Here is a 12,814-nt window from a genome sequence, read left to right on the forward strand (position 1 = left end):
TGAATCGGAGACCTGAAAAATTCATGAGTTCTGCCTTCGAGAAAGTTAAATTCAAGAATATGAACAGTTCATTTATTTATTCATTCAACCGCTATTTATTGAGTGCCTTCTATGTACCAGGCAGTTTTCTAGGCAACGGAGATACAAGAGTGTACAAAACTGACAAAGTACCTTTCCTTAAGGAACTTACGTATAGGAGGAGGGTGATGCAGTAAAAAGTGGGGGGGAAAAAAAGGTATAAAAATATAAGAGCAGATAGTGACCAATGCTATTGAAAAAAATAAAGCAAAGTCAGGTGATGCAGAGCATTGGGGGAGGCGGAAGCGACTTCTATTTTAAATAGATTTTTTCAGAGACAGTCTTACTGATAAAGTTGTGTGTAAGCAGAGACTTGAAGGAAATGATAAGGGAGCCATAGGAGATCTGGGGGTGTGGGGGGGAACATTCCTGGCAGAGAAGACAATGGACCATGCTTGGTGTGTTCAAACCCAAAGTAGGTTGAGCAAAGGGAGGAGTTTTCTGCAGGTTAGTGAAGGACAGAGAGGTGGCAGGCGACCAGGTCCTGTAGAGTCTTGGAGGCCATTAGAAATTTTGGCTTTTATCTGAAGAGACAGAGAGCCACAGGAGGTATTTGAGCAGAGGAGGGACGTGAGCTGCCTTAAGTTGAAAAGGATCACATTGGCTGCTGTGTTGAGAGGAGCCACCGGGTTGTAAGGACATAAGGAAGGAGACCAGTTGAGCGGCTATTGAAATAATTCAGGGAAAAGATGATTGTGGCTCGAGCGCGGGTAGGAGCAGAGGAGGTGGTGGGATGTGGTAAGATAATGGACGTGGTTTGAAGAAAGAGCTGCTGATATCTGCTGACGGATTGGATATGTTATATAATAGAAGGGGTCAAGGGGGACGTCAAGGTTTTGTCTCGAGAACAGAGGGATGGAGCTGCCATTTACTGAGATGGAGTCGGGGAAGCAGGAGTTGGGTTTTATACATGTTAAGTTTGAGAAATCCATTAGATGTCTAAAACAGTGAGTCAAGTAGGCAGCTGGAGATAAAGTCTGGAATTTAGCAATGAGGAATTGGCTAGAGACATAAATTTGGGAATTGTAAGTCTAATGGTGATATTTAAAGCCCCGATAGTATTATCAGTGAGATTACCAAAAAAAATGAGTGTAAGTGGAGAAGAGAAACAGGGTGAGATTAAGCTCTGAGACACTCCAAAGCTCAGACATTAGCAAGATGAACTCAGCCATCTCTTATAGTCTCTGTTTCCACCTGGATTATTTTCAGTCTCAGGTAGCATCTCCCCTCAGGGTGTTGGTACAGCTACTGAAAATTCCCACCTTTATATCTTATCCTGTTAGCAACCTGAGAGAAAAGATAGCAATCTCTTCTCAAGTTGCTGGAATAAAGTATCAGGATTAGGGTGAAATTTTGTTCAACTATCTTATTGAATGAGCATATACATGAGTGAATTGTTCAAGCCCCTGGATCCATCTGTCCCTGAGGCTAGAGCCCTGGACATGTCAATTCTGTCAATTCAGCTGAATCACGTGCCTATCTCTGAACCAACCACTGAGGCCAGGGAACAGGCAGTGGTAATTGTCCAGGCCTGAGTCGGTTGCCCATCCCAAATCTGGTGGTTTGGGCTCAGAGACTCATGGACTCAGAGTTCCCAAGGAAAATCAGGATACTATTACCAGAAAACAAGTTAAGGTTGCTGGGCAGTTGGGAACAACAGATGTTTATTAACAGCAGGAATGTCATACCTCCTCTAAAGAAGCTTCCAATGTGTTGGGAAGACAAAGAAATCTATAGCAAGCTTAATACCATGCTAGATATGATAGAGATTCGTAGGGTGGTGCTTGGGGCCTAAGGAAGGGGCATTGAATCTAAAAGGAACATGAGAAGGACTTCCTAGAGGAAGTGATTATCTAAGCTGAGCGCAAGAGCCCTTGAAATCCACAAGGTGGGGCAGGGGTGATGAGGACGGTGTTATAAGAATAGAGAAACAGCATGTGCAGGGCTGGAAGGAGTAGGGTATATCTGGAAAATTGAAAGTAGAATGAGTGACATAGAGAAAGGGGAGGTCAGTCCAGGTAGGGGCTGTAGCATGAAGGACTTTAAGGTAGTGTTGAGTATGGAATTCTTCCTGATGGCAGTGGGACGCCACATTGCATTTGTGCTTAGCTAGCTTCCAGGCAACTTGGAGACATGGGATAAGCTTTGAAGGATTTGTTTGTTTGTTTGAGTGGCCACTGTTGATTGGCACAGTGGGCAGTTTTTCTTTGCTCCTCATATGTTTCTCACCTTCTGTTTCACAAAGGTGACGGTGCCAATGATGTTAGCATGATACAAGTGGCAGACGTTGGGATTGGGATCTCAGGTCAAGAAGGCATGCAGGTGAGAGGATGTTGTGCACCCAAACACCACGAACTTGACCTGCCCATCCAAAGGCAGCATTCTCCATGGTCAAATCTCTGTGGTAGAGTGAGGCTGTCTGCGGCTAGCTCAGGAGTGGGTGGCAGGACGTTTAGCCATTCGTTCACTGATTACTTACTGGGTGAGTATTATGGTAATTTCCCTGGGTAATTTGAGCTCTGTGGCCCACTTGTTCAGTTTAAAAATATATAACTTATCTAAGTCATAAGGATATATATTTTTAGCGCCGCAATAGCTGTATGACTTTTGACACTGATGAGAGCTACTAAGGATTTGAATGAAATATCTAAAAATCCTAAAGAGAGAGGGAGAGGGGGAGAGAAGATAGGAGAGAATGAGGGAAGTGGGATTGTCCTGCTTTCGTGTGCGCACATGTGTGTTGAATGGTGTTTTAGGCACAAAATTCAGATAGAAGCTCGTCCAGAAGACTGCTTGTCATGTATGGAGCTAGTGCTGTCAAAGGCAAGTGGGATGTGAGGCTTAGGGTTTCCCGAGAACGATGAATTACAACATCTCTCTAAAAGATGAGAAATTCAAATACCTCCTTTGCCTGCTACATTATACAGAGTCACATGAAGTCACGACTATATACTTTTAACATTCTCCTCATGGAGGAGAAGCAAATGCACACTGTAATGCGCAGAGTTCTGGGTAAGGGAGCTGCTCTCTAGGGAAAGTACACTTGCTGAAGTTACATCATGAACGGTGACCAGAGAGAAGTTTTGTTTCATTGGACCGCATTGGAAAACTGAGTGGTAACTCCAGGTAACCCGTTAAGGCTCTGTATTTGTGGGTTTTTGTTTGTTTGAAGGTTGTTTTTTTTTTTTTTTTCCGGTCTTAGGTTTAAACTACATATTTGACCAGTCTGAGCCTGCTGGCAGTTAGGCTGCCATGCTGCGTCTGTTCTAACATGTTCCATTGCTCAGGGTGACGTTCTTTCCCTGTTGCCTCTGCAGGCTGTGATGGCCAGTGACTTTGCCATTTCCCAGTTTAAACATCTCAGCAAGCTACTCCTTGTCCACGGGCACTGGTGTTATACCCGACTTTCCAACATGATTCTCTATTTTTTCTACAAGAACGTGGTATGTAGCTCCAGAAAATTCGCCCCCCTCCCTTCTCCCTTCCACTCCAGCTTGTGTAAGGGGTGAAGAGGAAGGGCCCGATGCTGAGCTCACTTTGCTTGTTGATGTTTGGGAAGCAGCCAGGAGCACTTCTGCTGTCTTACCAGGAATAATCTGGGAATGTGCTGTGTTTCAGCTGCTGAGAGCAGATTGCTAGGCTTGTCCATCTGCTAGCATTTTCTATTCCCTATGCATTTAAATTCAATTAAGCCCTGTCTGATTCGTTTAGAATCCAGTTTTTGACCTTCCATAAAAAGGTTGTGACAAGCAGAATTAGGAAATGTTTAATGCTTTCTGTCAGTGGAGAATGAAAAGGTTTTCTTCAATTTTACAGGAGATATAAAAACTATATATGTATATATGCTATCCCCAGACGGATGTCCCATGTGGTATATTGAACACACAGATACAGATGAAAACCCAGTATAGTGCCTTAGGCTGTAGCTGGCTAGCACTCCCAGAGGAAGAATTCTTTGGCAAGCCTGTAAAATGTGTTTGTGCTTTGGTAGCTATTGGATGGTCAAGGAACTTAATTTTGACCATGTAATTCATAGAACGGCAGAATTTGAGTAGTAGGATTCCTGGCTTCGAATCTTCAGCAAACCATTTAAATTTCAGTTTTCTCTTTCATAAACCCATGTGGACCTTAGATTGCTTCACCTAAATCCCTTCTAGGTGGGGTGATTATGTAAATATGTCATGATTTTCAGACCACATTTATTCTTGGTCTTTAAAGTGCCTGTGTAGCAAGTTAGTAGTAAACAGAAATTTACATCACTCTGTTGAAATGCCATCTTTAGGAAAAAGATGACTTTAATGGGTCATTTTTAGGATATCCCAAATATGTAATTTAGATCGGTGCGTGCACGTGTGTCTGTCTGTCTGTCGGTCAGTCAGCAGGAGCATTTTTTTCCCTATAGCAAGATGAACTTTTCAGGAAGCTTTCAGTACTTTCCTAATTGGAATTAGCACACTCAGTCAAAGTTTAAGAAAGCCTTGATACTGTATGAAAATATTTGAAATGTATAATATCTCTGTCCGTGTGATTCTGGGGAAAGCTGTGATTTGTAACTTAAAATTCTAGGACTTAGTGGTCAGTGACTTTTAGAGGGGAGCCCATCTCCCAGGTTTTTAAAATACCTTTGCATTTTTCTACCTTCTCTTCTATTATAATGCAGTCCACTGCATCCTCTCCCCCTTCCTTTTAACTCCATATTTCTAACTAATATTAGAAAGAGACCAGGACATTATGATAAAACAAATGTCCAACTGTTGTTAAGTATTTAAAATTTTGTCTCCTGGAAAAAAAAAAAAAGATGCCACATGCAGTTGGAGAGAGGGGGTGTTTATTAGTAGAGAGAACGTCACCAGGGAGCAAGGACCCTGGGGCCGTTCTGCTCCGTAAACCCTGATGGCCTCACACTGAAATCCTCCTGACTTGTTTCTGCCTCTTTCTTGCCTAGCCAGACAACAAGTGGTTTGTAAACTATGGAGAACAGGGCCAGTATCAGAAGCCATTCGAATAGCTTAGCTTTCTGAGACTACGGTTCTTGCATCTTGGGCAGTTTTTGAGATAGTGATAAGGACTATGGATTCATTCCCCAGAATAGTGCCCCAAACTGCATATACCTAAAACCCGTACATTTTCAGGAGTGAGGCATAATGCATATCCATGGACCCTAGACTAAGAAACTCTATTCTAAGGATCGTGGTCCGCATCCTGAGGTGTTTCAGTGTATCTATGGTGCCAACAATAATATCTTAATCAATTAATTAAAATCGATCAAAAGGCATTTTTCAGGTCATGAGCAGTTGCTAACTGGATCTTGATACTAAGACCTGATGTCGTATAATTCTCCTTTTCCAGACATAGAAACCAAAATTCATAGAGGTTATTAAAATGACCTATAGTCAATAGGAAGTTTCCCTAGGACTTGAAACAAGACCCCCTAATTCTAAGCCCAGTGACCTTTCCTGTGGCCTGCCTTGCTTCAGGGCACAGAGCTTTTGCTATCATGGACTTACTCTGTGTGAGACAAAATAAGAAACTATGTATGTGCCTGGCCTCTAGCATGACCACCTGTCCTGGTTTTCCTGGGACTGTCCTAGTTTTTATAGTAAGAGTACCATGTCCTGGGAAATTCCTCAGTCCCAAGCAAACTGGGATGGTTGGCCACTCAACCGACACCATCCCATTTCACCAGGAAAAAATAATTGTGAACCCAGAAAGCAAGAGAATGAACACTTGTTGTATGGCTGCCACATACCAGGCACAGGGCTAGATTCTCTTCATCTGGAGCTAGAACATCTGCATTTGAATACTGACTCTGCCACGTGTTAGCCAGGTAACTTTGGGCAAGTTCCTTAGCCTCTCCGTGCCTTACTTTCCTCATCTGTAAAATGGGAACAAGAGTAATTCCCAAGTTGTTACTAAAATTAAATGTATTCTCTTTAAAGCTCTTAGAACAGTGCCAGCACCACATAGTAAATGGTCTGTGTGTGTGTGTTTTAATTTACCAAAAAAAGCTGCAAGGTAAGTTGTGGTCTTCCATTCTGTGAGTGAGGAAGGGAGGGGCTGAGATCACACGGCTCAGGACAGCAGCGTGTGGCGTGTGCGGTCCTAGCACGCATTGCTGACTCTAAGACGCACATGTTCCTCTTTGTGTCCCTAGGCCTATGTGAACCTCCTTTTCTGGTACCAGTTCTTTTGTGGGTTTTCAGGAACATCCATGACTGACTACTGGGTCTTGATCTTCTTCAACCTCCTTTTCACATCCGCCCCTCCCGTCATTTACGGTGTCCTGGAGAAAGATGTGTCTGCAGAGACCCTCATGCGACTGCCTGAGCTTTATAGGAACGGCCAGAAGACAGAGGTGGGTGTATGGCAGAAACGCACAGAGACCGATACGTAGCTGCTGTCAGAGCCGCTCAGCTCCAGTGTTGTCGGGTATTGAAAACTATTTGACTCATCTGTTTGTTTCCAAAGATCTCTACTAACACAGCAGCTGTGAAGTCAGTCGCTTCTGAGATGAACACAAATAAAACTGTGAAAGATCTTAGGTATTTATAAGCAGAAATCCAGTCCTCAGACCTTACAACTGATAATATCTAATATTTACTAGACCCCACGGTGCTGCCTTTTGTGCACACTACTAAATGTCCCCAGTCCCATTTATCTTCACAAAGCGCTTTGAGAGAGGACTTGGTATTGTTCCCATTCTAAGAGAAAGAATCTGAACTTCAGGGGGGCTGAATAATTTTTCCAAAAACCTCACAGCTAAAAAACGGCAGAGCTAGGATGGGAACCCTTATTAGTCTGGTTCTAAAGCCAAACTTAACTTCTTCAGGTTCTGCTGTCACGCAGAATAGTGCTGTGAACTTAACGGTTCCCTCTCTCTGAACGCATGTCGCACCTCCCCTTAACTCAGTCCTGTCCATCCACCTCTGATATGTCCCTTATGTCTCATTTCCTCTTATCTATAGTATTGTAGTTGCCGATTCATTGGGCTAGCTGTCTTAAAAGCTTTTTTTTCTAATTTGTCTTTTACAAAATTAATAACCAGCATTGAGATGGTCTTATGAACATTTATGTAATGCCAGGCACTGTTATAAGTCCTTAACTTACATAAATCTACTTCTCAAAATGATCCTGCAGGGTAGATGCTATCGTCATCCACACTAGATGAGGAAAGTCAGGCACAGGGAGGTACTTTAAGTAATCTGCCTGGGTCACCAAGCTCATGGGTGGTACAGGTAAACCCCGGTTCCCGATCCCCTGCTGTGCTGCAGAAAGAACACTGATGCTATCTTTGGTCCTTGGGTGCACCCCCCCACCCCACCCCTTCGCTGTTTAATGGCCAGAAATCCAAAGTGCTCTCCTAAGGACATTGCCAGGATCACAGAGACTGAGGTGGACCAGCAACCTGTAGACACGTATAAGCGGACAAAGCTGAGGGGTCAGTCTGGTCAGATATTCTAGCCTTGAGAAAAGGACTCTGTTAGTCAGGACTCTTTCCGTTGCAAGTGACAGAAAACCAGCTCAAATTGCCTTAATGAAAAATGGAAATATATTGGCTCTCATAGCTGCAAAATCCAGGAGTAATGGTAGACAAACAGCATTAGTCTTAAAGCAACTGTCAATGTGCTGGTTACAACTCCTCGGCCCAGCTTGAGTCCCGTGCCTTTGCCTGTGCTTATCATTGTGGCTAGAAAGATCATTTTCTCATGGACTAGGCCTGGGCCATAGATCATTCCTGAGGACAGAGCTGAACCCTATGGACAGGATTGGGAAGGAGGGTTTCCTGTAAAAGAACTGGAGAGACGAAAATGAGACCCATCATGAGAAATCCATGGGTCGGACATTACTGGCCTCACTGTTCTAAAGACGCTGACCCAGAGCAGCACATGTTAGAAATGATGGGTGATGTTTAGCCTGAGTTTAAATTCTGCTTCAGTGGTATGTGACCTTGGTGAGGCATTTAACTTGCCTGTACTCTGGTTTCTTTACTTTATGGAGATGGTGTGAGGATTAAGTAAGATTGCGCTCTCAATATTGTTATTTTTACCCCACCCCCAACTCCAGACTTAAGCAAAAATTCGAGGAAATCCTGAATTTAAAATGATGCATTGGGCTTCCCTGGTGGCGCAGTGGTGGAGAGTCCGCCTGCCGATGCAGGGGACGCGGGTTCGTGCCCCGGTCTGGGAAGATCCCACGTGCCGCGGGGCGGCTGGGCCTGTGAGCCATGGCCGCTGAGCCTGCGCGTCCGGAGCCTGTGCTTCACGACGGGAGAGGCCACAACAGTGAGATGCCCGCGTACCGCAAAAAAAAAAAAAAAAAAAAGATGCATTTATTTTCATCAATCCAATTTTATTATGGGTTGAATTGCCTTTTGAGACTGGAGGGTAATTTAATGTCCTTAGGCTCATGGAGCAGCATGGAGGAGAAGTCAACTTCCAGGGAGGAAGAAATCCTTACAATCCTTTAATATCATCCAACCCATTCAGATCAAAGAACCACATGAGGTTTTCCTAAAAAAGTCCAATCTGACTTAAAGCTCAAGGCCAGGGTGCAGGAACATGTGGTTGATATTAATGACGATTGTCCTGTACCCTAGGTCTAAGTTAAATTCCAAGTCCATTGGGGAAAGAGGGGTAGAAGCAGACCTTTAACGTTTTCATAGCTTGGTGTTTTAAAAGCCCATTTGTTCAGCCTGAAGACTGTAATTGGTCTTGACCCTTGGAAGAGTCGAGGTCATTGTTTCCTGTTGTTGAACGCTGCTGTCAAGCCTTTGCACACGTTGTTCTGTTAAGCTGGCCAGTTGTATAATACGTGGTAAAGCAGGCAGAGTCCCAGCATGTGGCTATTGATAAAAGGTAATTAATTTCATTGACGTTACCTTCTGGAAGAGTTGTCCTTCCTTTGAACTTGGCCTCCAAACAAACTCTATTTTATGCTTGGGCCATTTCCTGTCTTTGGTGTCATGAAATATACTTCCCAGGGTTATAGCATCTCTCTCCTTGAAAGGAGATGAGTCTGGAAGGCTGCAGCCAGGAGCGTCCCTTCCAAGAAGCAATCGTCTATTACCCATCTCTCATCACCTGCACAGCCTTCTTTCCTGGCTTTGACTTCATGTCCAGATTTTCCCTCTCAGTTTCCAGGAGATCCCATGAGTTTCTCCCTTCAGCCCTTCATTTATCCATGACCCTTCTCTACCCCTAATTCTCCTTGCTCACATTACTGTGGAGAAAGTGTGCTTGTTAACCTTTTGGCTCTAGGTTTTTTGAGCAACCTCTGTTCCCCCAGAAGCATGAAGCTATATTTTAACTTATCCTGAAAGTGTTCTCTCTTGTCCAGTGACATTTTGGTTGCCCCTTTGACTCTGCCACATTTTCTTCCACCATTTGATTGTGCTTCTGCTTAGAGTTTATGGACACTTGGATGAAGAAAGGCAGGTAGAAGATTCCATCATTTCCCATGACAAAATTGTAAAAGAGGCTACAGGGAAAAGTAGACTGGAAATGATGAATCTTCATTGCTTTGATTTTACAGAGGACAAAGAGATAAAAAAGAAAAGATGTAGAACTTCTAAGTGTAATCTCTTGAAGGACAGAAGAATTTATATGGAGATGTTGTATATTTATAAAGCTTTAGGAGACAATTACACATTTTCAAGAAAATTTCAGTTTCTTTTTGCATTTGAAAGGAAATAAGACTATAAACACGTTAAGAAAAGGGAAGACTAGCTCAGGGATATGATACATGTGTTGTCATTTTTGTTCATGGCAGACATCACTAATACACTGTGGCACTCCATCCTTCCTACTGGGTCTGAATGGAGTCTCAGAATCCTTTTGCACACACATTACTATTTGATCAGAATGATCTTTTATTTGAAAACCTGTTTCCAGTCACTTGACTGGTATCTCTACTTGATCTTTCTCTGTTTCTACAAGCTTCTGGTAGGAAGCAGTTTAGCGCATGAGAAGTTATATAAGAATATTAATCCAACAAATATTTGAGTACCTGCTATGTACCGGGCACTGTTTTAATCACTTGAATAAGAGAGCCCAGGTCCCACTTTAGGAAGCTTGCATTCTGTTGAGAGAAACATAAAATCATTAGGTAAACAAATAAGATTATTTCTGATGGTGATGAGAGACTTCTGAGGATGCCATGGTAGTAAATGATTAAGTGGGCATGACTTTTAGACTGGTCTGGGGTCTGTGCCTCTATGAGGAAGTGATATTTGAGCTGGGATATGAATAGTGAGGAACTGGTCATGTGGGAGGTCCAGGAAGAATTTCTGGCAGAGATGACAGCGCAGGTGAAGCCCTGAGGAAAGAAGGGATTGGCATATTTGAGAAATAGGGTGAAGTCTGTGTGTTGGGAGGACGGTGAATGACAGAACAGGTGCGTGGCCCTGGAGAGCAGGGGCTTCCATGGGCAGACCATGCAGGACCTCCTAGACCATGGGAAGGAACTTAGATTGTATGGGAAATGCAGTGGAAGTCATTGGAGGAATAGGAGGGGGGTCAGTTTGATTAATTAGGGAGATGGCATGACCTGATTTACATTTTTTAAAACCATCTGGCTGCTGTGGGAAGATTGGATTAGGGCTGAGAGAGGAAGCAAAGAGGCCAGTTAGATGGCTCTCCCATCATTCATAGAGAGTTGATGGTGAATTGGAATGAAGGGAGTAATGGAAATAAAGGTGGATGGATTGGAGAAGTTTTTGAAACAGTGTTTTCTGATCAATGGGAAATGGAAACTTAGTACTACTATCCTTATTTGAGGTAGATTTAAGATTGATCCAATGATAAAAGCAATACGAGTTGAAGAAGAGTTCCTTCAGGGTTTTTTTCCCCCGTGAACTCATCTCATTCAATTATCACCCCCTCATTCTTCCACTACTACTTACAAATCCCACCTGTTTTGTGAATGAGAGAATGAAGGAATAGAGTTTTCTCTCAGAGAAGCAAAAACAAGTACTGGCTTGTGTTGTTCCTTGATCTTGCTTGACTGTTACTAATCTTACTCCCTCTCCAATATCTGTTTCATTTTCAGGCACACTTACCACTCACCTTCTGGATCACCTTGTTGGATGCCTTTTATCAAAGCCTGGTCTGCTTCTTTGTGCCTTACTATGTAAGTCCTTGTTCACTCAAAGGATTTGTTGTTAATCAATGGTACTTCTTTGTACTCTGTCACCAGTATCAGCATATAGAATGGGTATATTAGGGTAGTTTGCTCATACAATCAAGTTGATTATTTACTGACTAAATTATAACACTCCTCCCAAATATGTTAGGTAATGGGTTAAATTTGGAGAGAAGTGCTTAGCTGAGTCCTCTTGGGTCTCTTTCTTAGCCCTGTACTGCTTGATAGTTTTCATCCGTGACTTGAAAGTTGAAAGCCTGGCTTATAATTAAATGAGTCAGAATCAGAGAGGCAAAGTCAGAATATGAAAGCTGTTATTAGTGAGTGCTGGGCTAATTCTACCAGGATGACATTCAGAGTATTAAATTTAAGTAGGCTCCCCAAAACTAAAAGACAAAAAAAATGTTATACAGGTAAAGAATGGAAGAAATGTGACTAAGCAGAGAATGTGTAAATGAATTTAAAAATGTAGGCCAACACAAAGCAGCATGATGTAGTTGCCCATTCACACACACCCCTCCCTGGAAGAAAACACTAATATGATCATGGATGGTTAACGAAAGTTCAGTAATAAAAAGGGAAAAGGTAATAGTCTCTAAGTTAACAATTTTCATTCTTCATTCAAATAAAATTACTTGAATTTACCCAGCTAGAATATTCTAGGTATACTGCATTTCAAGAGGTATATAGATAAGGCAATCTGAAGTGTATTTAGAAGAGAATGACTAGAATTGTAAACAATCAGAAAATTGTGTCATTTGCGGAATCCTTTAAGGACTTTGAAGACATATGCGTATGAGAGGGGTGGATGTTTACTTAACCGAGGTATAAACTCAGGTTAGCCATAGTACCTGCTTCAAAGATTTTCAGCTCTGTTAAGCGGAACATATTTGATCTTTCTCTATACCTCAAAGAGTTGGAAGTATAAGTAAAAGGATCAGGGAAAATGAATTATGATTCAGAATAAAAAGGAATTCCAACCAAAAAGTTCAAAATTTAGATGGCCTGTCTGGGAGAGAGTCTCTTTTTCTAAAAATGTTCAAGTTTATCCTAAATGATCAGTTATCAGGAACACTGAAACGGCCCAGTCCTCACTTGGGCCGTGGAATAGAGTGATGAAACTGATGATACTGTGCCACTGAGGGTGCACAACTCTCCAGGACCACCAACTTTTATTCTCTCTTTGTAGACCTACCAGGGCTCAGACATTGACATCTTTACATTTGGAAACCCCCTGAACACAGCTGCTCTGTTCATCATTCTCCTCCATCTGGTCATTGAAAGCAAGAGCTTGGTGAGTAGTTTTCCTGCCTCTGAAGTAGCCTGAAACTCATTGGGGGAATTGTCTTCATGCCTACAAGACAAGTGGTCATAAGAAGAGGAATGACTCCAAGGAGTAAGGGTGATCCACGAGCACTCTTGTGGATCGTTGAGTGCCGTTATGCTGAGGTTAATGTGCAGCCCGGGAGAGTGGAGAACACCTGCCTGGTCCCCTTGGTGGTATCCACGGTGTGGGTGGTTAGTGGAGGGGAGTCAGGCTGGAGAAACAATTACACTTCTACGGACAGCATCCTTCAAGACCAAGCTGTTGCCTTTC

General features: G+C 42.8%; 1 protein-coding gene across 1 annotated transcript in view; it reads left to right on the forward strand.

Annotated features, from left to right (window-relative positions):
• Positions 1-12,814, forward strand: part of ATP10D (ATPase phospholipid transporting 10D (putative)) — a 114,134-nt gene that overhangs the window by 92,900 nt on the left and 8,420 nt on the right. Inside the window, 5 exon segments of the mRNA XM_067735883.1 lie at positions 2,324-2,400; positions 3,396-3,521; positions 6,233-6,433; positions 11,125-11,205; positions 12,407-12,511. Of these exon segments, the coding sequence (XP_067591984.1) occupies positions 2,324-2,400; positions 3,396-3,521; positions 6,233-6,433; positions 11,125-11,205; positions 12,407-12,511 (590 nt within the window).

Source organism: Pseudorca crassidens, chromosome 4, assembly GCF_039906515.1.
Source record: "Pseudorca crassidens isolate mPseCra1 chromosome 4, mPseCra1.hap1, whole genome shotgun sequence".
Lineage (NCBI taxonomy): Eukaryota > Metazoa > Chordata > Mammalia > Artiodactyla > Delphinidae > Pseudorca > Pseudorca crassidens.